Genomic DNA, 26,610 nt, shown 5'->3' with positions numbered 1-26,610 from the left:
AAGATGTTCAGACCTACATATATTATTCAGATCGGGGCTATTATATGTTTCCAACAAAACCATTTTTTTTTTCTTGCAGGAAACATTCTATATTGTCAACCACTGTGGTTTTCCTGCCTACGAGTACCTCTTTATTGAAAAGTACTATATAGAAATTTGTTTCTGTTTGGAACAAGGTTTTGCTAAATATATATTTTTATATATATTTATATATTTATATATATATATATATATATATATATATATATATATATATATAAGTTATATACATTCTGATTATTTGTCATGTTACCAAAGACATAACAATAAGTATATTGTGAATAAAACCATTAAAAATGTACTTTTATTTGTACTGCCACATTTAGTTATTTCAAATTAGGACATATTTCATGTAAGAGTGGTAGATAAGTGGAACAGCCTCCCATCTCAAGTAATAGAGGCTAATACAGTGAAGGAATTTAAACAAACACGGGGTAGGCTATTGATATCTTGAATCTAAGATAAGACCAAGATTAAGGTCTGAGTCTCTACTTCAGGAAACATTGACAGACAAGATGAGCTCAATGGTTTGTATCCGCTAAGGGAAAATTGCAACCTTTTTTTAAGCCACTGGTCTCTGAAAATAAACACTTTACATATGCATAAAGGGTAAAGTTGTACACCTAAGGTACAATACAGTAGGTTGAAAGGTTATTTCCGAATCAGTATCTCTTTCTAGAATGAATACAAAAAGGTTAGCATGCCCTGGGCTGGCCAGGTCGGACTGGCCCTTTGTGAACCATTTTGCACCAGCACAGGGAGGCAGGAAAGCAGCAGGGTGACATAATGTGAGGTTACGTGACCCCGTGGTGAAAGTGAGGCTGCTTGCATAGAGTAGCCATAGGGAAAGCTGCCAGTGGGGTAAGGGGAGGGTGTAGTTGAGCATAATTGTGTATGTGTTTGTGTGCAAGCATGGATGTGTATGTGTGTTTGTGTGTTAGTATGGATGTGTAAGTATGGGTAAGCATGTATGTGTAAGTGGTATGGATGTGTGTAAGCATGAGTGTGTGCTAGCGAGTATGATTGAGTGTATGTTAGTGTAAGTATGTGTAAGCATGTGCATGTGTGTAAGTATGTGTGCTAGTACATGTGTTGGGGGGGGCAAGGTGCTGATGGGGCCACTTGGCTTTACTTGCCCTGCCTAGGTGCCAGCCTTCCCCTGAGCATGCCCATATCAGACTTTATTGCGTATTTAACTATTGCTTTAGGTAAATTAACTTGAATATGAGAGATAAGTAACACATTCCCCTGATGTAGGGAAATGTACGATATGTTAATTATTTGTTACATTTTATATATGTGTATGTAAACACTTACAGATCTTTCCATATACATACATACATATGTATAACATGCAACAAACATATAAAATATATTGTGGCTTCCTCGCGTAATATAGAAAATATCTGTCACATGCATTTGAAGGTTGATTTAGGCTGTATATATATCTGCAGCCAAAGTTGTTAAGAGATTTAAAGTGTTCTTAGCAGACTTATTTAATCAGTCACTATCGACAGGAGTAGTTCCAGAAGATTGAAAGTTGGCAATTGTAGTAACACTTCACAAAAAATGTAGCGGGGAAGACTCCTAATGTAGCAAAGTCTGACGTCAGTGGTTGGGAAATAATGGAAACCATGATGAAGGAATGAATTATTAAATATCTGAATGTAAATGGTCTGAAAGGTCAGAAACAGCGTGAGTTTAATGCAAGGGAGATCTTGTCAAACTAACCTCATTTATTGTTCTGCCTAGATGACTAATATAATAGACCAGAAATAAGAAGTAACTCTAGCTTATCTAGATCTAGACTTTGTGTCTTGAAGGCTTTTGATATTCTGGAGAGAATTCAGAGGACTGTTACTAAAATGGTGAATGGTTAACAGGATGAAAATATCAGGAATGATCTTAATGTATAGCTTGGAAGATAAAGAGGACATAAACAAGGAAGTTTATTTAAAAAAAAAACAATAATTCGCAGACACTTAGATGTAATGTGACAGGTTTTTACTAAGGGGTGGTAGATAAGTGGGACAGCCTCCCTGCAGAAGTGGCAGAGGCTAGTATAGTGAAGGAATTTAAACATGCGTAAACCTATGGCTATTCTGAATCCAAGGCAACACCAAGGACTCATTAATGTCTACATCATCTGAAAAGTTTTATGTTTCTTAAAAGTGCAGAAGATAGAAACACTGTTTTAATCTTGTATGTAAGCTGCAAAAAGGTTTGCGCCTCCAATTAATGTGAAGCAAACAGCACCCAACCAGTACTTCCTTATGACCTACTATTGTATACTAGTTAATAGAAAACTATATAGTGTTGAAAAGTGTTACAGTCAAGTTTATTATGTTCTGTGTGTCCAAAGTCTACATTATTGTTTCTAATTCTTTTTTTCTGTTCCGAAACCACATATTGTCCTGCGTCCTCTACAAATACTAATACTAAGATACTATTCCTTTAAGCAGTAATAGTGTTTGTAATACTAATATAGCTGCTGGAACGCAATGGGAGCTATGTATTAAAAAATAGGGTTGACTGGATCCACTAATGAGAGAAGAAGAGACCTTGGAGGCTCTGTCCAGACCCAGTCCTGATTTCTGTTGATATCTGATCATAATCCCTGCTGGTTTATAATATGAATATTATATGAATATATGAATATTATTAAGGGGATGATTTGACCCTCTTAAACATAACTTATGTATGTGTTATACTGATGTACTAGAGGTATGTTCTGGAACATAAATTGAATGATTTTAACAGCCATCTAAGCCAACACCTGTTGTTATTTGTGTAGTATTGTCTATTGTTAAAAATAAAATAATGGCACCCCCGGCCTGTGTGCCAGAAAACATACCCTGCAACCAACACACAGACACACACTTTAAGCGACTGAAATACGTTTGCTACTAGACCACCCATTACTGTCTCCTTAAGTTAAGCATGTGATGAAGTTTTGCATGGTCAGATGTTCTAAGCTATGCAAATCAGTAGTTTACGTAGTTCTTTGTGGTTGGAAAGTATAAGAGGAACTGTTAATAAGGCCAGCCAATGCATTCAAATATTGTCTTAGATGATAGTGTTGCCTTTTCTATATTGTGCTTTTCATTTTAGATTCTGTTATAATTAGAAACAAACAAAAATGGGAAACCAGAGAAGACATGCATAGCAATTATAGAAGCACTATTTGACTATTTTACTGGCATTGTAGTCCCCATTGTAAGGGGATCAGTCACTTTCCTCTGGTGCTGTCATTTTTTCTTTGCTTAATTATCAAATCTCTCTGTCCCTCTTTCCTCCTTTTTTTTAGGAGCTCAAAATGTTTGCTGGGTATGAGTGTATTATGGTGTTGAACTGTACAATTTTGTATATAAGCACCATGAAATGTCCATGTGCACATTCAATTGTGTTAAATCTTTGTATTGCCTTATTCAGCTGCATAAATAGCTAGGTATATAAATAGTTGTAGGCATTTTATCTACAAGTATAGAATACCTGACATGCCCTCTCCCTAAAATAATGATCCACTACCAAGCAGACACGCACAAAGAAGAATTAGGGATCAGATTCCAGATGCTTGATCTGCATTTTTTCCATTAGATCATCTTAAAAGAAGGGGCTGGATGGCAAGAAATGCAGTATTTGCGATTCATCTCTGTGATTACACCTCAAATAGCAATAGTGAATCCCAGACCGCCATTGCTAAAAGAAAATGTTACGCTGAAATCAGTAGAAACAACTATTACAAACTGATTTCATGGATCAGAATATTAGCGCAACGTAACTGGGTATATTTTTCCATCTACAGTTTTTTTTCTTTTAAACCTTGGTCTAGAAGGAATTTAATACACTGATGATGCATCCGTTTAACACAGAGATAGAAAGACATCAATAGAAACATCAGCAAACATAAAATTAATAACATTACTGGCTTTACCACAGATGGGTTTATCCACTAAAGGGAGAGTTCACGATTCATTACGAAGGGCCAACCCTAGAAAGTTTCTCTAGCTAGAAGGGCTGAGCTTGCCCTGTATTATGCATAATTTAATATGTAAGAGACTTTGGGGGAATCTCACAGATTAAATTCATTATACGGGAACAGCTAAGCTTGCCCTGCAGACCGGACCTTCATAATAAATAGTGAAGTAAAGGATTTTAAACCACAATTCTCCCCATTGTACTAGGCTTCAGTGTGTCCTAAAAGGCACCAAAATGTATCACCATTTCTAAAAAAAATAAAATAAAAAGGAGAACATACGCTTCTGTTCAAAGGTCTGGGGTCACTTAGTGGTGTTTGTGGAAAACAGGGATTTTTTGTAATGGCAAAAAGGTTTATCTAATGATCAATTACCCTTTTAAAACCCCCAAACCATCTACTGGAGCCGCCCCAAATGTGCTTTCATTAAAATGTATTCTGCTTTAACCCACTATTTAGTCACTCATCTATTTAGTGACTCACTCTGCAGAACCTGCTTTATAAAGAAAAATACATTTATATCTACTTCTGTTTTTTGTTTGTGACTCAGCTGATTGTCCTTTTAAACAATAGTAAGCCATGTATTATGTGAATAATGCATTGTGTGTTTCTGTGTCCCTTTCCCTCGAAAGAATGTGGTAAATGGAGGTGAATAATGTTTGTGTAAAAAAGACCGGAAACAAGTCAAATGCAGATACCAGAAGAGGAAGTTGTTTTTTTTCACAAATGATTTATATTCATGCTCTTCATATACTTATATATACAATATAAAGTCACCTAATTTGTGTGTTTGCACATTATTTTATTTATACTTATCGTAGACAATAGTATTTAATTGAAAATTCCAATTTGAATTTATAGAGCTGAAATACTTACCCAACATTACACCTTGGCGATTAGTTCGGTGACTTTACAGATGTATGAAAAGTTAACTTAGCTTAATAATAGATCCCATATGACAGGTTCTCGGAAATTGAGTTCTTCACACTTTTTCCCCGCAGAGCAGCCATATCACAGACTGTAGTATCACATACTGTAGTATCACGTACTGTAGTACCGCGTACTGTAGTATCACGCACTGTAGTATCACAGACTGTAGTATCACGTACTGTAGTACCGCGTACTGTAGTATCACGTACTGTAGTATCACGTACTGTAGTACCGCGTACTGTAGTATCAGGTACTGTAGTATCACATACTGTAGTATCAGGTACTGTAGTATCACGTACTGTAGTATCACATACTGTAGTATCACGTACTGTAGTATCACGTACTGTAGTACCGCGTACTGTAGTATCAGGTACTGTAGTATCACATACTGTAGTATCAGGTACTGTAGTATCACGTACTGTAGGATCAGGTACTGGGAGTAACCTTTAGCCCAATAATATATTGGCTCTTAAAACATTTGGATTCTGACCATCCCAGGTTTGGAGAACCCTACTGCAAGGGCTGAGTTGGCCCGAGATTTACTTTAAGGTTGCAGTTCCTAATTATTCTGTAAACCCTTGCTAAGGAAGTTCACCTCAATTCAAGGGGAAAGTAATCCATACACAGCTGGGTCTAACACAGAACTGACCGGCTCTTCTAGTGGAAGCAGTAATTGAATGTCCTTATAAGAGTTCCTTCACTCCTGTGACATTTATGTTCAAGAGAGGTTGGAATTACACCACAAGAATACAACTGCCTCTATTATAAAACAGGGGAGTCTGGTATGGGGATGAGACTACTTATTCTATGTATACAGTAATATACATCAGTTTACCCCAACATAATGTTTATTTTAAAAAGGTTGCTTTGGAGCGTACTGGTGCATGCAGAAATAATGTGTGCATCAACCAATGTTCAGAATCAATGGCTGTAGTTAGATCATTATGAGTGCCCGCGGGCCCCTTTATTAAAGTATTTTCCTTAATACAGGTGTAAGGCTATGTAAACGGTGTTTCTTATCCCATGCTAAGTGCACATTTTATTTATTTTTTAGAAGAAAACTAAGAAAGGTTCAGTGGACATTACAAAAGTCAAATGTGTGGAAATTGTAAAGAATGGACTTGACACTGTGCCTTGCCAAAACAAGTATGCATTTCAAGTAAGCTATGGTTTATTTTCTATATTATTATTTGATATATATATATAATTTAGTACAGTTTGCTATTTGCACCAGTCTGCCTTAATGTATGTTAATGTTATTGGCCATTTGTATATTGTTAGTTTTAACATTTGAATTATCTGTGGAATGGGCAGTTAAATATTTTGGGTTCTGTTACTATGTGACCTGTTTTTTTTCCTCCCCACTCTGCAGGTTGTCTACGATAACAACACACTGTATGTTTTTGCTCCAAGTGTTGAAAGCAGGTCCCAGTGGGTGAAGCTTCTAAAAGAGGGTAAGAAATAACATGTACTGATGGTGAGCAGGGCAAACTGTTCATATGTCTTTATTTTCAAGAGAAAGATTGTTTTTTGTTTTTTAAGGGCACTATCGCCTATTTTTTTCCTCTCTTTTTATGTGCGGCTAATGGGTCACGCAGTCAATGGCCAAGAAGGGTTGTTCTGCCTTAGGCAAGGTGGTTGGACCTTGGGCAGCTTCTGTTTTTGTTCTTTGTGACATGTTTGTGAACAATGCCTAGACTGGCACATAGGGAATAGTGGCTGCGGGGCACAAAGAATCACTGATGGGCCACTAGGCTAGTGACTGATTTTGCCTCTAGCTGTCTTGATAGACTCCATTATCATAACCTTTATCTCCACCCTTAACTTCTGCTCAAACTGAATACAGTAGTATTCATATATTGCCATGCATAATTTTTCTAATGTACTTATACTTGATTCCCTCATTTTTTACTTTTAGGAATAAAGAACAACAACTTAATATCAGCTAAATATCACACTCAGTTTTGGGCAGATGGGGCTTATCAGTGTTGCCGACAAACAGACAAGCTAGCACCGGGATGTGAAGAATATAATCTTTTTGGAGACAGTAAGTATTCGTTGGGTACTTTGAAACTGAGATGTTGGTCCAATGGTTTTTTATGTTCTAAACAAAATGATTTAGCTGGTGTTTTTCTTAAACAAGCTACATGTTTAATTGTTTACCAACCAAGGAACATATCACATGCACTACTATCTTCTTACAATCCAGTATTATAGAATATAGAATAACAGTATGACATCTCTTATACCTAGGTACCCATATTGCATCCTCCAAATTGGAAGGTACAGATAATTGTACTTTAATGTAAAAAACCTGGTATAACCTGGGTTATTATTTATTTCCTATTAAACATGTCGCCATTTTTTTTTACATTTTAAAGCTTTTTAATAAATGTGTGTTACCCACAGATTAAAAGAAGCATTATACACATGAGCTAAAAATCACTGTACCTCAAGAAATAGCCCAAATGGTAGTCTTAACAAAACTACTACTATAACCCAAACCTTCATCTAGTGCCAGATGTTTGGCATAAAAAAACACTAATTCCCGGCAAGTATCCTTTATCTATCACCGTTACCATAACACAAACCGTAATCTAAATGCACATACTGTGTCTGTCAAGTTTGTAACACTGTTTCCATACTGCATACTGTAAAATCAGTTTTTTTATATCTACAATATTTACCTTGGGTGGTTCATTCTTGACCATCCATACAAACGCTAAAAGCCCAATAGTCATATACTGCCTTTTATTCTGCACGCCTACAACTTGACTCTATAATCCTAATCTTTATGCGTGTACCATAAAATAAGCCATTGCCTTGAAGTCCTGCCCAAACCCATAGGCGGAAAACTTTTGGCATCACAATGTATCCTAAAGTAGCCGAGAGCATCTGAAGGACAGTCTACTAAAAGCTAGATAGAGGGTCAGTCCCATACCTCTACGTTCCACAAACTGGATGTATGGAAACGTCGCTATCTCACATTTATTAATTTATTTACCTTCAACATTACATTGATTTAAAATATTGGTTTTATATATTTGTTTCCTTTTATCTAGTTACACGGAAGCCTTTGCCACCAACTCCAGATGAAATCAGGGTAAGATCAGTAATTCATTTTATATCTTGTTTTTTTGTTGGGGGGCGGGGGGCTTTAAAGAAAATTCTGTAGATACAAAAGACAACACATTATCATTATTCACCAGGCAGGCAATGTTACAGCACTATTAGACATGATGTAGTTATAACAGTTAAAGGAGTCTATGCATAAAATCTAGAAATGGCAATCGTGTGTTATCGAAACTCCCTGAAGACATTAAACAATTGCATAAAAAAAAATGTACATCGTCCATGAATGTGAACAAACATGCATGAGTGCTGTTAGCGATATTACTCATATGTATCCATAAATTATGTTAATACATGTGGTTATTGGATATTATGTTGGTATGTAGTACTCGTAATGAAGCTAAACTTCTTAAAAGTCTTTCAATAAAAACCTTTAAACAAACAAATATATACATAATGAGTGCTTATATATATTTGGATTTAAATACATTATTGGCATACAGCGCCAGGGTTTGTGAATCATACGCTGAGTCGATGGAGCGCACAAGTTATTGGAATACAATGTGACAGCCAATTCATTTTTTTTTTCATCTTACAATCACTTTTTAACACTTTCTGTATTATATATAATTAATATATAATTAAGCTTTGTTTATATTGGCACTGTTTTTTTCTCAGAAAATGCAGACTCTACTAAAAGTACTATACAAATAGTTAATTTAGGTTGACTTAGTGACTCTCTTGGTATGTGATGGCATCCCGTCAGCACAACCTCCACAGGGTTATTACTTTGTATGTTTTTGTTTTCACAGCTGTGGCACTAGAACTATTAGAACAAAAGTTAAAACCTAAAACTACGCCATCAAATGTTTACATTTCTGATCATGTGGATATTCTACAATATCTTCAAAGTGTGTCTTTCTATAAATGAAACTTTCTGTTAATATTCCGCAAATGAATGGCTGATGTTTCCTGTACCCAAAAAATGGTTCTTGTCTTGTTTTAGTCAAGGCCTCCACCTCCAAGCCCTCCCAAGGAGGAACTCGATGAAAAAGGGGAGAATAAAGGAGAAATCGTTATTGCAATGTTTGATTTCCACTCAACTGAGTCACAGGATCTGAGCCTAGTCTCTGGAGAAGAATATGTCATTCTAGCAAAAAAGGATGTCCATTGGTGGAAAGCAAGAGATAAGTATGGGTGAGTAAGGTGCGGCATCATTTGATTTCCACTGGTAGGTGAATGTTGTGCATCATTGAAAAGTATTTAAATTGCACCTGGTGTGTCCTAGATGAACTCAGATTGTTAAATCCCCTTGCGATTTATTTAATTGTTTAAATCCAATAATCATAATTTTTTATACACGTTAATGGTGTATTTGAATATTCATGTAGAGCTTTATCTAATCTAAATAAAATAACATAACGAGGGAGAGCCGTGGCTTGCAACTTGCTTCCACTACAAGGAGTTGTCCATGTCCCTTCAGTTCGGACCCATATACCTCTATAACCTTTACTACCAGAATTGGGTCTTCTCTCTGTGAAACTTTTTGAAGCCACTTCTCCAGATTGGTACCTCCTAGAAGTTGCTACCAAACTTCATGACTGGAGCCCCTCTTTACCACATGATTCACATTCCAGGTTCCCATGTAAGCAAAAAATAATCATAGCCACAGTAAAATAATTGTATTAGCATTATTATAATAATGTATCTTTTGATTTATGGTTTATAATTTCTATGAAATGTTACAACAAGATTTAAAGCAATACGTAAGCATGAGAAATATTCCTGTTTTCCAGGAATGAAGGTTATATTCCAAGCAATTATGTGACAGAGAAGACATTAGACAATTTAGATCAATATGTGTAAGTATGTGTATGTATATGTGTATGCATGTAAAAGTATGACGTTGGAAATCTTTCTTTTTTGTTTTGTTGCTTCAAACTGTCTGTTCCAACTATTTTAAAGGACACTGTGATGAATCTCCTGCTAAGAAATTTTGACATCACAGTTTCAGAAAGTTTTGGTCCGCTGCTTTTTGTGTGTTTTATAAAATATCCATTGTACAGCCATTGTAGTTGCTGGTGTAACAAGAATTTTAGAGACTGGATATATTCCATTGTTAATTTCTTTACTGCCTCCTGTCGGACTGCACAATATGCGGGTTTTAATTCTGGCAACTGCATTGCCGGGACATGTGGCTCTATAAAAATATTTGCCCTTTTTCGCAGGTGGTACAGCAAAACTATGAACAGAAGTAAAGCGGAACAACTCCTAAGAAATGAGGTAACTATGGGACAACAATGGCAAGACACTAATATTTTGAGTTTGCTTATTTGTACCTATTTCTACCTACTAGAAAAAGGTAAAAATAATAAAATAAAGTTGGGAGATGTGCTGTAATCACACAAAATAAAAAAAACAGAAGCTTTTTAATGCCAACTAATACAGGGAGTAGGTGCACTCAGCATATGTAAAATAAAACAGCAAATAAAAACATCACCAGTCTGCTGTTCTCTCTTACTCAACGCATTTCACCCTAATCTTATGTCTGGGGCTTTCTCATGGCCTTTCACTTACCTAGATTGCTGCTTTCTCTGCTTTGCTGTATATACCCTTGAGAAAACTAAAAGATAACATTGGGAATTTGGCTTCAAGTTTTTTCCGTTATGCCTTCCACTCAGTATGAGTTTCAGTGTTATACAAACACAAGTTAATCTAGCTATTGGTAGCTAGTTATTGTGATTATGTCTTTAAGAACCCTCCATGAGCCAATATTTGCCTCTTTCTGCCCTGGTCTCACCCAGCCTGTGCATAGTCTATTTGTGATACAGCTATCTCAATCATCTGTGTGCATTTTCTGATACTGTTATGATATTTATTGTTAATTATGGATTCATTTTTTTCATTGGGTATGTTGTGCTTATTTTGAGTTTCAATAATCAACAGGGGATTACTACTGTTAAGTTAATAATCAAAGAGCCGTCTCATAATGAGACAGAACTCGTGAGGTACTTTATGTTTAGGGAACATATCTAGATCTCCATATTTTATTCACGCCTGTAAAGTTTTCTAAAAGGTCTCAACTGGCTTTGAGCCAGAAAGAGGGGTCACGTGTTGATCTGTGGTTTGATGCAGTGAACCTTTAGAATTAAACTTGTCACCAGGTTGAATTATTAATTTGATCTGAAACAGAAATTTTCTGAGTTATTAATTAGGTGCTACTTTTATTTCTAAATAATAATAATAATAATAAAAGCACTGGCAATAAAAGCCCAGTGCTTGCCTAGAAATACATGGAATCCTGTTGCAATTTGTTCAGCCATAGTCTTACGGCTTGTTGACTTTTCAAAATGTATGTTGCAATTTGACACAAACTACAGATTTTGAAGAAGCTGCTGCTGTTTCTTATTCCCCTCTTGTGCTGATTTTACAGTATGATTGATAAGAAGCCACCAAGAAACATGTATAAATAAATGACGGTTTACCAAAAAGGGAACATTTCTTGCATCAGCAGAAAACTAACTTACTCCGTGTGTCTTATTTGTAGGATAAAGAAGGAGGCTTTATTGTTAGGGATTCCAGCCAAGCAGGCTTATATACTGTGTCACTTTACACAAAATATGGAGGGTAAGTTTCTATCTATTGTTGGCAAAATCTTAACTTACAAACACAGGCATGTATTGGGGAGGTCGGAGAAGTGATGTGAGGTTTTAATTTCTTCAACTCATCAACAAAAACAAGTGTCTATGATGCATAGTGAAACTGAATGCTTTAACATAGCACAGCTTAGCTACAAACTCATACATTAACCCTTAATGCAAATAACAATAAACATAAAGGTGTGTATTGGGGCATGTGCGCTTACACCTTTATATTTATTGTTATTTGTATTATTTTAGTGGAAATTTAAAGTGTTTTTTTCACGAGGTGTGTTATAAGTTGCACTTTACTTTTCACTTATTGTTAATTATTTGATTTTGTTATATTAACCCTTAATGCAGTAAGACCATTTATACACACCAAAAGATGAAGAAGGCTTACAATTGACTTTGTTATAGCAAAGTCAACTCCATATCTACTTTCTACCCACTCTCCACCCTGTTTAAAGATGTCTGGGGCTACCCTACCTGCTATGTGTGGCTAGCTCCTCCGCTATGTGTGGCTAGCTCATCCCCTAGAAGACGGCTCCAGGTAGCCCACGCTGGGAAGCTCCCAGGTATGTAGGCAAGTATCTTTTTACATACCCATGCTGAACAAATGCATTGTACTATTTGTCATTGCAGAGAAGGTTCCTCTTCAATTAGGCACTACCACATCAAAGAGACGGGCTTTCCAAAGCAGTACTACCTGGCAGAGAAGCATGTCTTCAACACAATCCCTGAAATGATCGAGTATCACAAGCATAATGCAGCTGGTGAGTGGATTAATATAGTATATTAAGATACAGACAATCACCATTATTCTCAGCCACTCAAATATGTGGAATATAAGTAGGATAAGTGGTCTATAACCTAAACCTCTCATTTAAATACCTAAAAAATCTGAGTTCTTAAAGCCAGATTTTATTAAATTGTGGTATTGGCTGATGATGTCAAGACATAGCATCATGTCACACATAGCCAATCAATATTGCACCAGTTGGATCATATGGATGTTTGCAGTCTTAAAGAAATGTATTAAATGATTTGTACTTATGTCCGGTTCTTTTTAAATCTTCAACATATTTCCTAACTTGTGCACTCAACAGGAAATATGTACAATTAGATTAGTGTTTTGTTTCCTTTTTATTTAAATATTGATTTATTTTATTTAAATTTATTGATCTTTACATAGCATATGATTGTTGACTATTATTGATATGTTTATTTGGTGAAAGCAGTGCCATTTGCTGTGACTGATTCCTGTATATGTATGGAGCTATAATATAAGATATATAAAACGATAAATAATAATAATAATTATAATTGTTCACACAGCATAACCAGCGTCAGCTGAAGGAAGGAACACGTCAGATGTTATCTTTTCATTTTCTAATCTCTGTTATTATCTGTAGGTCTTGTAACCAGACTGCGATACCCTGTATGTTCCAAAGCAAAGTCAGCTCCGACGACAGCTGGATTCAGTTATGGTATGCTTATTGCTGCCGCCTGGGGACGCAAAGGTTGTTGACATCATGAAAGACTGTAGTACTGATATGAGGAAACATTTAATAGTCCCAGAGTGTACTTTAAGGGTGTTCAGCTGTAAAACTAAATATTGGAACTACCTGTCTTACTTCAGAGGTCATTAATTGTGGCTTAATGGTACATTGGGATAAGAGACAGAAGGTATCATATCTTGGATTGTGAATTACACTCCAAGCAGTTACAAACAGATATAAATCTATGTGTGAAATAATGTGTTTATGCTTTTTTTTTTTTTTTTAAATATTTCCTTCTTTATTTGGTTACCTAATACTTCCTCTTTTATTAATCCACTTTCCTGGCATATAAGAATATGATTGAGACTTGTTAAGCCGCATGAACCCTAACCAGTGCTATGTTTTCTAATTTTACTAAAGGGTTGTAAGATGTGTACAGAGAAATAAAATATTTTACAGAGAATATACATTTATACTGGATAGTAAAAAAAGTTTTTATGCATCATTTTTATTTTTAAGATAAATGGGAAATAAACCCATCTGAGCTCACATTTATGAAGGAACTTGGAAGTGGCGTATTTGGTGTGGTGCGTCTTGGGAAATGGCGAGCACAGTACAAAGTCGCAATTAAAGCAATTCGGGAAGGAGCGATGTCTGAAGAAGACTTTATAGAGGAAGCTAAAATTATGATGTGAGTCTAACCTGAATAAAATCATGATATAACATAAAATATTAGTCGCTTTAGCTGATGGATACATGTGGGCACACCAAACTTCTTTTTTAATCTAGTACAATTGGCTAATGTAAAAGTGTAGCGTGCGGACTTCTGGATTTACCAGGCTGCTATGTCGGTGATTTGTGATAAAAAGGTCTGTCCGGATTTTATCCGTAGTGCATTCTGTGAATGAAGAAAGAGCCGTGCTGGAAATAACTTCAAAGAGAACTGTCACTTTTACAGCTTTATGAGCAATTCATTTATTTAATGAATTTTTTGTCAATCTTTTTAATGGTTGGGTTATCTGTTTAATGTGGGTTAAAAACAAGAGGTTATTTTATTTCTAAGCGGCAAGATGAGAACAACAGTTGGCTTCCTTTTTGAAGCTCTTACCCTTCTTCAAACACCCCACCTGCTAGAACCAAAAGTGGACAATAACCTAGCAATGGGAGACAAAAAGCTTAATGGGTCAGAATAATCACACAGAGCCTGAGAACAGGAAGTTAAAAGAGCTGCTCCCACCTTATACACGCAGACAGAGTCGGATTAACGATGGGATAATTAACGGCCCCAAGGCCGTTGGTGTCACGGGGCCCCCGCTTGCATGCTGCAGTGCAATTACTGTATTTTATTGTATTTTTAGGAAACTTACCCATCCCAAACTAGTCCAGCTTTATGGAGTTTGTACACAACAAAGGCCAATCTACATAGTCACAGAATTCATGGAACAGGGCTGCCTCCTGAATTACCTTCGCCAAAAGAGTGGAAGCTTTAGTACAGACTTTCTGCTGAGTATGTGTCACGATGTGTGCGAAGGAATGAAGTACTTGGAAGCGAACAGCTTTATACACCGTGACCTGGTAAGGAACTGATGAATTCTATGGCAATTGTCTGAATGTCTTGGAAGTTAATATCAATTAGTGAACCATTTGCACTGTGTTTGTGATGAGGGCTTGTAAGATAATACCGTATTTCCCCGGATGCAGCTGACCTTTTCTCCCTGATTGAATACTTGTGTAATCTTAACTGTCACAGTCACAGCTTCAAAATACCTACAACGACAAATTTTTTTGCCTGCTGAGCAGTATAATTGTTTCAGAGATATTTAGCCTAAAGGTCCCCCTCGATGCAGATGGCAGCCTGTGGCACATGCAGCATTATCCTACCCTTTGTCGGTGCTGAAGTTCTTTCCTCTTTTGCCCATGCAAAGGCTTTTTAAAACAACAACAACTGAACAATAGGGCAGAGATAATGTAACAGGGAAGAGTAATACAGATGAGAACAGTTAGGATACCCTTCCCATGGTGCAAATATAAGGTAGGTTTTAATAGGTGCTTGATATATATGATTAGGGGCAAATATACAGTCTCTATTATTACAAGTGATAAAGAAATCAGAATGAGACAAGCAGATGCGGATGATTTGTTCACCTCAAGGCATTATTTTAAATAGGTAATAAAAACTGGAGGAAGCTGACTGCATACTAAAAAAATGCATCCCTTAAGTACCTGGGATGAGGCTTCTACATTTAATCACATTGTTTCAGACTTGAGCTGGCACATTAGCTCTGTGTAGACTTTAATTCAGAAAACAACCATTTGACGAACATATGGAAGAACAGATAATGCAGTGCTATGGTGGGTGTCCCAATAGAAGGTTTTAGCTCCATAGAATAAGTGACTCAGGAGATTCTCTTGTTGGAAAACTTGATCTAACTTCTCAGATTTTAGTACATCTTCTTAATCTATCTGGTATCATATTTTTTTGTTGCAGGCTGCCAGGAACTGTTTGGTAAATGAAGGCGTGGTAAAAGTGTCCGATTTTGGAATGACCAGGTAGGAACAAAAGAAGCCTTTTGTTTGAAATGCTTTTTTGGGTTGCCAATGGCTGCTGTCTGCCACCAGGCAGCATTGTCACTTCTTCACAGGCATGGCACGGACACTTTGGTCCAGCACCGCTCTGTGCTAATGGATAAACTGGCCATATACAAACATATCTGCATTTCAAACGGATGTGATGGATTATTAGTAGACTAAATTTAGACTATAATCTGTTTTAATGTTGTTGGTTGGAATGGTTTCCTGACCAATACTTTGCTTATTCAGTCAATAAATTCTTAAATACCTTGTATGTTATTCACTTTCCTTGTTCTTAGAGGACATCTGATTGATTAGTCAAGAAGCTACTAAGAAGAGACTTAGAGCATCTCATGATATACCAAATATATAGCCTGTATAGTCTGTTTCAGAATGATTGGTGGCGGTTCTGTATAAAGACCATATACCGGGCCTTAGGTGCTCTCAATTTGAAACATACTCCTACTCATTAAGTATTTTTTCTTGCTGCAAGGTATGTTTTAGATAACCAATATACAAGTTCTTGCGGAGCTAAATTCCCTGTAAAATGGTCCCCGCCGGAGGTTTTCAACTACAGCAAGTTCAGCAGTAAATCCGATGTCTGGTCATTTGGTAAGATAATGTTTGATTCCTCAATATAAAGCATATTACCATATTATTTTTATTGGTGTATTTTTTAATTAAATCAGTTTATTTAGTTTAAAGAATTCTACAGAAGAGCAGTAGAGCCCTGTTGCTTATTGATGTTCTGATGTGGTCAAATGGTCCAATCACCATAACAACATACCTATTTATTCTGTGATTTTAACTACAAGTAAAACTTCGATGTTTAATTTTGTTTATATCGGTTGATATGTACATTTTATAAGAGAAAGTGTCATCCGGTGTACTTTATGTATAGTTTTGTCACCATGGTAACAATAGTTGCCCATTTTGACAGTAGTCACAGGTTTGGCTTCCTGGCTTCCTTCCTGACAGATCACGCATGTAACATTTTACATTGCTATTCCTTTCAGGTGTGTTAATGTGGGAGGTGTTTACAGAAGGAAAAATGCCGTTTGAGTCATACACAAATGCTGAGGTGGTGAGTATGGTGACAAGAGGAGAGAGACTGTATCGACCAAAACAGGCAACAAAAAGAATATACACAGTTATGATGGAGTGTTGGCATGAGGTAAGGTGCAATTAGAAATCCACATTCTTGCTTCACTAAACACATGTGTACTCAATAAGACTTCAACTTGAACTAAGGAAATCATTCCTAGATAGCTCTGCCTGCACACAGGTAGGGTGGTGGTACTCATTCCATATCATTATCCTGTGCACAAACTGACATTAATAGACTATGGTTGTCTATAACCGAGGAATAAAATATCCTTAAAAAATACAGGTTCTGAGCTAAACTATTTTATTTAGGCTAGGTTTCCATTTGGGTTTTTTTTGCTAAAAACGCCCATAAAAACGCCAATAGCGCCACCTGGCGTTTTTTTTGTGAAAAACGGCTGCAGCCAGATGTTAGCTGTAATTCAATAGGAAATCGCAAAATGCCATTTCCACTTGGCGTTTTTCTGTTTGGCGTTTTTTCAGTCCTCTTTGGCATTTTTCTGCTTTTTTGGGCTCTGTGGCAGTTTTTCAAAATCGCAGCATGTTGACACTCTGGCGTTTTTTGCAAGAAATCTTGGCGTTTTTTCTCCAATAGAAGTCTATGGGAGAGAAAAAACGCCATGAAAAAGCCATGTGGGTTTATTGCCTTGGCGTTTTTTATGGCGTTTTTTCCACAGTTACAATGCAGAGGATGGACCCAGTATCTGTGTGTCCTACGAGAAATAGGCTGAAAACAAACAGTTTCACACAAAACAAAGTCCTGGACTGGTTCATATTGAATTTTACACCATTTGGAACAAACATGCCATTACAAACAAACATATGCGACTGGATCCTGCGTGCCAAAAGCAACAGCAAACAATTTGCACCATCATTTGGGGCCAATCTTCCCAGAGGAGCAGACATTCGAAATAAAGCATGCCTTACAAACCACAGAAAAGAGACAAAAGGGTCTACCAAGTAAATGACATCAGGAGAGGGCAGATACTTGCCATTTATCCTAATCCCTTTTAGCTGGGTGAAACTTCTAACTTGTAAAGGCTGGAAAAACTGCCTAAGGTCAAAAAAAGCAATTTCCACAGAAAGGCTAAAACGCCAGAAAAAACTCTAGAAAAAACGCCAAAACGCAGGTAAATGCAGTGGCAGTTTTCCTGGCGTTTTTCATCAAGAAAAAAACGCCGGACAAAAACCCAAGTGGAAACCTAGCCTAACGCAGAATTTCCCACAATGATATACCGCATTGGCTCGATGCCCTTAAAGTTTGGTGCTATTTTAAAAAATATATATTTTTAAAGAAAACATACACATGAGTGGAATGGTAAAACAGTATTTTATTTAATGAACAGGAATACATGTATTTTCAAATTTTTGGTATCTATTATGTGGTTAGTCAGCGTAGGTTATATAAAAACAGAAATTTGGAAAACCAATGGCCTCTTTAAGCCCCCCTTAATTCACAATGCACCTTACTTATAGATATGCCACTCTGCCTCCTGGTATGCTTTATGCCCCCCAGATATGTCCCGGACGCCAGGCGATATGAATTGCGCATCCCTGTGCTAAACCCTGAGTATAGGCCGCACCTCCACTTTAAAGACTTAAAGTGGGGGGGAAGTGCAGTCTATAATCGGGAAAATACGGTATATGTATAATTGTTTCAACTGCTTTAGGCACTATTGGTTAGAAACCTTATTAAAATAGTGGAAAATGCATACTTCTACCAATAGCTAAATAACATCATTGGATGCAGGGCCTGTTCCATGAGGAAAACTAGGCACAAGCCTGGGGGTCACATTTTTGGGTCAATAAATTACATTTGTGGCTGTGGGGTTTTTTTTTTTTTTTTTGCAATTTCATGCAGTTGTAATTTGATCCTTTTTGTTAATGTTGATATATTTGTAATTATAGAGACCAGAAACACGACCTACATTTTGTGACCTGTTGCTTGCAATCGCTCAAATACTAGAAGAAGACTTTTAGAATGCTGTTACTGGAATTCCCCAACATTCTTCAACATTGACTTGTTACGGACATTGATCTGGAGAATCTGAACATTCTGAAAACAGAATCTCCTCTCATGAAGGATATATACATTGAATTTCAGTGGACTCTACTTGTTTTTTTTTATTTGCCGTTAATTATTTTTAATTACCACACTAAGAAGATACCACTAAGGATTACCGCTGGGTATCCAATTCGCATGTCCACGAAAGCATGTATAACGAAAGCATGTATAAAACAGTAACACAATGCTTTCTTTTTTCATTAATTCCTGTGAAATTCAGTTTCCTGCCAAATTCAGCCATTGTGGTTTGGCTGTACAGTGTATATATTTATAAATAACATATTTATATTAAACACGTCCGGTTTAATGTAGGTTTATCTTTCTGCAATAATGAAGGATTGGACAGTAATAATGTGATATTTTACTCCCTCTTAAGGAATGCAAGCATTTTGATCTTCATAACTTTTGTTTAGATACAGGAGCTACGGTTCAATGAAGACTACACAGGAACAAACAGCTACCGGAAATACTGAAATGGCACACTTACACCTGTCTTTCAGCTCAATGCCTTTCATTCATTATCACTCATACTGACATTAATTAAGGGTTAATCTATGTGCTAAGGAACTACTTATAAGGGAACTTACAGCAAGTTTTTTTTTAACTAGTATCTGATTAAAAATAAGTGTTCAAAAATAAATTCTAGAAAGGATATAATTGTACAAGTGAGACTTCTTTCGCATTTGTGATAAACAATGAGCTCAGTGTGGTTTTACAATGGCGGCCACAGATGGTTCAATTCAATGATCTGATTAAACCTTATTTTGCCCCAACGCTGTAAAAATAAACATAAATTCGATAGCCTAAACCTCATAGAACAATCATTCATTCTACAGTATTAATGCACGTAAAATGCTACATTGAAACCATAGAAAACCCTTCCCTGGGTACGTTTTTTTTTTGTCTGAACTCCACTAGACCTGACTAAACTAAATGCACACCGTACAAAAACCAAACACACTGCACATGCGCGATGAGGCTACATTTTTTAAATAGGGTGTTTAATCATTTCTATGCTGACACGTTGTGTATCATAAGGTATCAACCTCTTCAGTCCCATTACAACTACTAATTTGCATGTACATATCATCCCTATATAACAAAGGAATGAAATGTGTAATATGTTAAAAGAAAAATGTGGTGTTTGCATAGAATATAGGTTATTTGGAAAGGTTGTCCATCCTAATTAGCTGTAATCCGCATTTGCTGTGGCAATCAGTGTGCTTTAATGAGGTTTTTTTAAAACATTTCCTTTGGTCATACTGTTTTCTACATTGAATCGAGGCCAAGGTCTGTAGATAAAGGACATTAATTGAAATGAAATCAATACTCAGGGCCAGCCTTAGAGGTGTGCGACCTGTGCGGCCGCACAGGGCGCCATGGCAATAGGGGCGCCGTTCGGGACTTAAATTATAACATCATTTGTTTTTTTTGTAACTTTATTTAACATCCTCCATGTTAAATAAAGTTTTTTTTAACTTTATTTAACATTGAGGATGTTAAATAAAGTTAAACAAAAAAAAAACGGTGTTTTCATTTAAGTCCCGGGCAGGGGCGCCGAGCGGTTGCTCGTGAAGTTTTTAGCAACCGCTCGGCGCCCCTCACTCTCTGTGACTCCGTCGCGGTGCCGGCGTTTGGTGCTGAGCGCCGGAATTATTCTGGCGCTCAGCTGTGAAGCGTGCACCGCGGCAGAGCGGGAAGACAGACGCCTCCCGCTCCCACCGCAGGACTCCGGCAACAAGGTAAGTAAGGATAGGGGGTAGATATAGTGATAAGGGGCAGGGGGGGGAGGCAGTGAGAAGGGGCAGAGGGGGGAAGGCAGTGAGATGGGGCAGAGGGGGGAGATTTATTCCCCTTTCTTTTTTTTTGGGATGGGGGGCGCCATTGGAGTTGTCCGCGCAGGGCGCCAGAACACTTAAGGTCGGCTCTGTCAGTGATGACCTACATTACTCTTTGCAGCATTGTATTTCTTTGTGGATTTCACTTCAATGTATCAGTGCTGGAAATTGTGTTTTTCTGCCATTCTTTACAACGAACAATTAAGTGTACCACACACTGGATGCCTTTTTTTAAATAAAGAGATATATCTGCAGCACTGAATTTATGTCAAGTATTGGCCTAAGACTGTGCCAGGGCGATGCCCCTGTACTTACCTCCCAGCTGCCCCCCATTCTACTAGGCACTGAATAATGTGCATTGCCCTTAATATTGCAATGAGATCAGAGATCGCCCCTGTAACCCATCAAGTCAGTCGGCTTCTGGTTTTGTCTCAACATTTCAAACGGCCAAACATCGATACTTTTGCATTATCAGGCATCGACACAGACATGGCTAGGAAGCTGGTAAGCCTGTCTATAGACGTTTATGTAACTGAGGCATTTAGAAGAAAAATGCCCTAAGCACATTTCTTGCTGTTTCTGTACAAATTATTGAGACTCTTATAATTGTGGCAGTCCCACATTTCACATTGCCAGTAAGGCACAATCATCAAAACACGAAGAAATATATACCTGGTCATTTCAGACTGTTATGGGTTTCGTTAAAGACTGACTACATTTTCTTAATAGGAATGCTATGTATTGTTCTTCATACCAATATCTGTTCGATCATCTGTAGAGATATTGTGTACAGCTCTTCATTGCATGTATTTATTTAATAAAGCATTTTTTTAATCAAAAGTGTGCACAGATTTCAGTTTTGGACAGATTTTTAAGGTTAACCTGCTTCACATATTTAGCTTTTTGCATATTTTATTAATATTAATAAATAAAAGTCTTACTTTTTGTTGTGTTCATTGAAGACATTAAGGATCAGAGGAGGAGAGAGGGACCAAAGGGATTTGTACGCCAAGAAGGTACTGTAGGAAGCATGTTGTATGAAAATATTAGCACAGAATAGTTGCTATTATGCTTTTATTTGGGCGCATTAACAAATTAGGCCCACTGACCAGGGGAGCGATGGGACTTCTGGATGTATGTGGGAGATTGGGTGGTCTGCTCCCTCCTTTGTGAATCCCTTACGCATTGAATATATAAACTGTATGTTCAGAATGAAATTAAAATTTCTCCAGGAGCCAGCAAGGCAAGGGTAACTTTCCGTAAATGTTTTATGTTGCTCCATAGTAATTATTACCCTAATTCCTGATATACAGCACTGCACTATTGCATTCTATTTAGTAAAAAATCATCTTAACACAAAGGTTTGGAGTGAGATTATATCTGCCGAGCACAAGGGGGCGCTAGAGTTCCACTGTATATTATCCATGCCCCTAAACTGAGGTCAGGCTCGATACATATACCCTATTTGCTCGATTATAAGACGACCCCCCCAAAATCTGAATATTAATTTAGGAAAAAAAAAAGAAAAAGCCTGAATATAAGACGACCCTATAGGAAAAAAGTTTTACCAGTAAATGTTAATTCATGTAAACTATGTGAACAATTGTTTGTTAATAAAAGCTATGATTGAGAAAAATATTTTGTTTTTATTTCCTTTTTTTTTTTACAACCTGCCCCCCCCAGTTATGCACATCTGCCCCAAGGCTTGCCACTCTGCTCCAGAAATGCCTTATACCCCTATATGCCACTGTGCCCCATGATATGCCTTTTAACCCTCTAAATGCCACTGTGCCCCATGATATGCCTTTTGACCCCATGTGCCACTCTGCCTCCAGAATTGCCTTATACCCCTATATGCCACTCTGGCATTTAGGGGGTTAAAAGGCATATTATGGGGCAGAGGGAGGTATAAGGCATTTCAGGAGGCAAAGTGGCGTATAGAGGGTTAAAAGGCATTTCTGGAGGCAGAGTGGCATTAAGGGGGTTAAAAGGCATTTCACAGAGCACTCTGCCTCCAGAAATGCCTTATGCCCCCCGTTTAACACTCCCTCCCCCTCCCTCCTCCAAACTTACTGGTGCTTCCGAGTCCCCGGTGCTTAGTCTGGGCAGCGTGTAGAGCTCTACGCAATTCGCGTACACAACTTCCGCTTGAGCACCGGTAAATTGGGGGGGGGGGGAATAACACAGGAGGCTCCAGGTCCCCTGCATCTGAGTCCCCAGTGCTTAGTCCGGGCAGCGCGTAGAGCTCTACGCGATTCGCTTAGAGCTCTACACGCTGCCCAGACTAAGCACCGGGGACTCAGATGCACAGGTAAGTTGGGGGGGGATATTACCCCCCAGACCTATTACTACCCTGATTATAAGACGAGGGGTATTTTTCAGAGCATTTGCTCTGGAAAAAACCTTGTCTTATAATCGAGCAAATACGGTACTCAATCTGTAAATTGTCACAGGTTCGATTAATAATGCTACTCAATATATAAGCATTACAACTTAGAATAACAGTTACACAGTTTGACTCCTGCTGAAATCATTCAAGCAGAATAAATGCTGTATTTATTACGTCATACAGATCTTAAAATACGGTATTAGGTTGAAAATAATTTAAAAAAAATTAAATTAAGAGGGTTGTCGCCCTTAGTTGTTGGCATTGAACTTTTATGATTATATACATCCAGTGATAACACAATTGGCACGCAAGTCACACACAAAGGACACAAAGGTTTCAGATCACACAGACGACTAAGGTTACCTCTTTAATGATTAGGCAGTCCCAGAAAATACCCACACCCTCAAAGTGGACTCCTCATCTACCCAAATAGAAAGCTTGCTAGGGACATCCATTTTTAACCTAATGTATCAGAACAACATAGACTTCTTTTTTTCCAAAGCAAATATGAGCCGTAAAAGGGTAATTAGGCAAGCTGGTCCATTGATCTCAAACACGTTATGCAATGTGGGGTTTGATGGATCATAAAAGCTGTGGCGATAAGACACTTTTAATTGAAGCACTGGACTCCACATTGCTTTCCCATTGTCCATTGGTGGCCATGTTGCTTTCTAAAGCCAAAGTCACAGAAACTAGAAATCGAGGGAAAGGCATAACCTTAAACCAGGGAAACCCAAGAACCAAACATCTTTAAACTAATATACAATCAAAAAACTCAGAGCACAGAAAAGAAATAGTAGGCAAACTGTAATTAAATGAACTTAAATAATTTCTCCTCTGAGAAGAAACTCACTGGGATCTGTCACATTCTCAAATCCCTCCAAGTTTTGCTTAATTCTGCTACTTGATTAACTCAGACGAGACGTAAGACGATTTATCAGGTATGGCCTTTAATCAGGATTGCGAAATTAATGGTGCAGTCTCTAAAATAAATTTTTTGGCATTACATCCCCCCTTCTGAATATAGAAAAGTTGTTTCCAATATTATTTGGGACATTAAGTTCTGACAAATATTGTTGGGCCTTTATCAGCATTGTTATCCTGTTATCCAAATTATATAGGGCTGACATAAGATACAACTTCTAGTCTAGAACTTCAATGTGGTGCCAACAGAAAGCGGCATAGCTTTGATCGCAGGGAGATCTTGCAGGGCTCTCCTTATGTGCCCATGAACACAGGCAGCATGGCTTGTTTATCCATGTCACATCGGGCAACTACCTGGCACCTTGTGGGTTAATTGGTTTTGCATGGTTGACTACACCACCATAGCCCTATAAGCCCCAGTGCAGCCACCTTTGTGGTCAATCAGAAAGTTGGCAGGTATGTGTAACTATGAGATTTTGGAAAATCTTCATCTTTGATTTCACACCGATCCAATGCTATTGCATAACAAAAAACAGAATGCCGCAACATTATCACACAAAAAAGGCATCGACTTAAGAAAACATAGCATTTATTTGTTAAATAATAATTTTAGGACATTTTGTTTCTTGTATATAATTCCATAGAATGAATAGAAAGATGAATTGTATTCAAAAATAGAAATGCAGCCCTTTTCACAGTCACAGATTATTTTATGTAATATAAATTAATATAAAAATATATTCCTTTAACCCAATGCGTAGATACACAATATATATATATATGATATACAATACAATTTTCAAGAAATTTTATCAGAAAGTAGGAAAAAAACGTTTTCATAACATAAACTGAGCAACAGAACACATTTAATGGGAAATGCCAAGTATTTAAAAATTATTTGGCACAAATATAATTATTTATGAAAATACAAAAAAACTGGCAGCTTTTCATTTGTTCGCAGGATAACAATTCCCAGAACTCTCTGCTAGTATCCACAAAAAGAAGAAACTTGCCCAGAGACCCAGGAAATCAGTACTTCACCCAGAGACTCTGGGTCAAACCTGGAGTGTCCCGAGGTCTGCTGACCACCCGGTGGGAATCGGGGCACAATTACAGCTGTACCCCCTTTACTTACACAAACATGCATTCAGTTTACTGGATTGGAATGTTTTAAATGACTCTACTCTAATAAATGATTTAAAAAATTATATCCCTCTACTTAAAACATTTTTTCCCTCCATCTCCAAGGTTTTATATTAATAAAATATAACACACAGTACAGAATTACCGGTAAGTGCATGAATGAATAGCTTGGTTTAATTGCATATAAAATTCTAGTAAAATGCATTTTTACAAAAGTAATCAAATCTTGTATAACAATACATCATATCCACAAAAAAAACATATCTAACATAAAAAAACAAGAAAAAAAACACAATGAATGTTATATATTTATATGTAACATTGAAATAGAAAAAATGTGCAAATACACTTTAGATTCTAGGTTTCTGTGAGGTAGCTGTGTGGACACCAGAACACAATGTTCTAATATGAGCTGGAATTTGGAGTCTGGGGAATTATTCTATACATTATAAGTGTAAGCACAGATAGTTTAGTAATCCTGAGTGGTCCCTAGTTTTCATGACAAAAAGGCTATAATAATGCCGTATTTTAATTGAAGTGGAAATAAATTGTTCTGGAACACTTACATTTATTCTATAGCCAGCGCTCAACTGGTCCCTGGTGTGTACATAAACTCTGGAAAAAACACAATTTGTAGTCTTTGGTTTTTAACGCACAGGTGTTTGGAGCACTTTATAAAAAACGTAATACTTATACAGACAGCAATAAAATTATGTAAGGTCCCTAACTTCATACAGAAGACACTTCTGGTATCAAAAGGCACCATATTAGAGAGGTAAACGGGGTCTAATAAGAAACTTTTCCTATGAAAACACTGTACTATTCGCATTGTCTCAACAAGTTCATCAGTGGCTTAGCCTATATATCAATGGAATCACAAAGCTAATATACAGTATTTTGCGTTCCTTAGACAATAGACCAGTTAATAATCTGAAGGGCACAGCTCCAGTCATTCGATTCTGTGAAAATCACACACACACACTTACAAAGGCTGTGCCTTTCAGCAGACATTCCTTCACCGATACAATACATGTCTGTACTTATTGAACACTGTTCCTGGTGTTCATTTTCAGCAGTTTTATAATGCTCTGGAAGACTAAAAAGTTCAGGAATGAAATACAGCACACTAAAGCCAGGCCGGATTATTGTACTGTTCCACAACACCCCAACGTGCAGTTGTGTAAGAATCGAATCAACAGGAAAAGAAAGCCAGAAAACTGCTTCCTGAAACTGCCACAAACCCCAGAAGCAAGAACACTACAGATGTCCGTCCGCAGGCCCAGACTGACCATCTGGCACACTGGGCAAAAATACCTGGTGGCCAGCAACTGCAGCGGCATATCAGGTGCAGCAGCCTGCAGCCACTGTCTGGATATGCCCAGCCGCACACTGCGTTATTTGGTGCCCACAAGCCATAAA

General features: G+C 37.3%; 1 protein-coding gene across 2 annotated transcripts in view; it reads left to right on the top strand.

Moving 5' to 3' along the window:
- The window catches only part of TEC (tec protein tyrosine kinase), a 35,159-nt gene extending 16,137 nt beyond the window's left edge, over window positions 1-19,022 (top strand). For both annotated transcript variants that reach the window (XM_053458430.1, XM_053458429.1), the window contains exons 3-18: window positions 6,000-6,104; window positions 6,318-6,399; window positions 6,864-6,992; window positions 8,008-8,048; window positions 9,024-9,214; window positions 9,814-9,879; window positions 10,246-10,300; window positions 11,565-11,644; window positions 12,301-12,431; window positions 13,071-13,145; window positions 13,677-13,848; window positions 14,516-14,732; window positions 15,646-15,707; window positions 16,222-16,340; window positions 16,745-16,902; window positions 18,741-19,022. In XM_053458430.1, coding sequence (XP_053314405.1) covers window positions 6,000-6,104; window positions 6,318-6,399; window positions 6,864-6,992; window positions 8,008-8,048; window positions 9,024-9,214; window positions 9,814-9,879; window positions 10,246-10,300; window positions 11,565-11,644; window positions 12,301-12,431; window positions 13,071-13,145; window positions 13,677-13,848; window positions 14,516-14,732; window positions 15,646-15,707; window positions 16,222-16,340; window positions 16,745-16,902; window positions 18,741-18,812 — 1,755 coding nt within the window. In that variant the 3' untranslated portion in view covers window positions 18,813-19,022. The remainder of the gene's footprint in view (window positions 1-5,999; window positions 6,105-6,317; window positions 6,400-6,863; window positions 6,993-8,007; window positions 8,049-9,023; window positions 9,215-9,813; window positions 9,880-10,245; window positions 10,301-11,564; window positions 11,645-12,300; window positions 12,432-13,070; window positions 13,146-13,676; window positions 13,849-14,515; window positions 14,733-15,645; window positions 15,708-16,221; window positions 16,341-16,744; window positions 16,903-18,740) is intronic.
- The last annotated feature ends 7,588 nt before the right edge of the window (window positions 19,023-26,610 follow it).

Source organism: Spea bombifrons, chromosome 1, assembly GCF_027358695.1.
Source record: "Spea bombifrons isolate aSpeBom1 chromosome 1, aSpeBom1.2.pri, whole genome shotgun sequence".
In the NCBI taxonomy this organism is placed as follows: domain Eukaryota; kingdom Metazoa; phylum Chordata; class Amphibia; order Anura; family Pelobatidae; genus Spea; species Spea bombifrons.
Note: the sequence above shows the minus strand (reverse complement) of the source record. Positions and strands in the feature narration are given on the sequence as shown.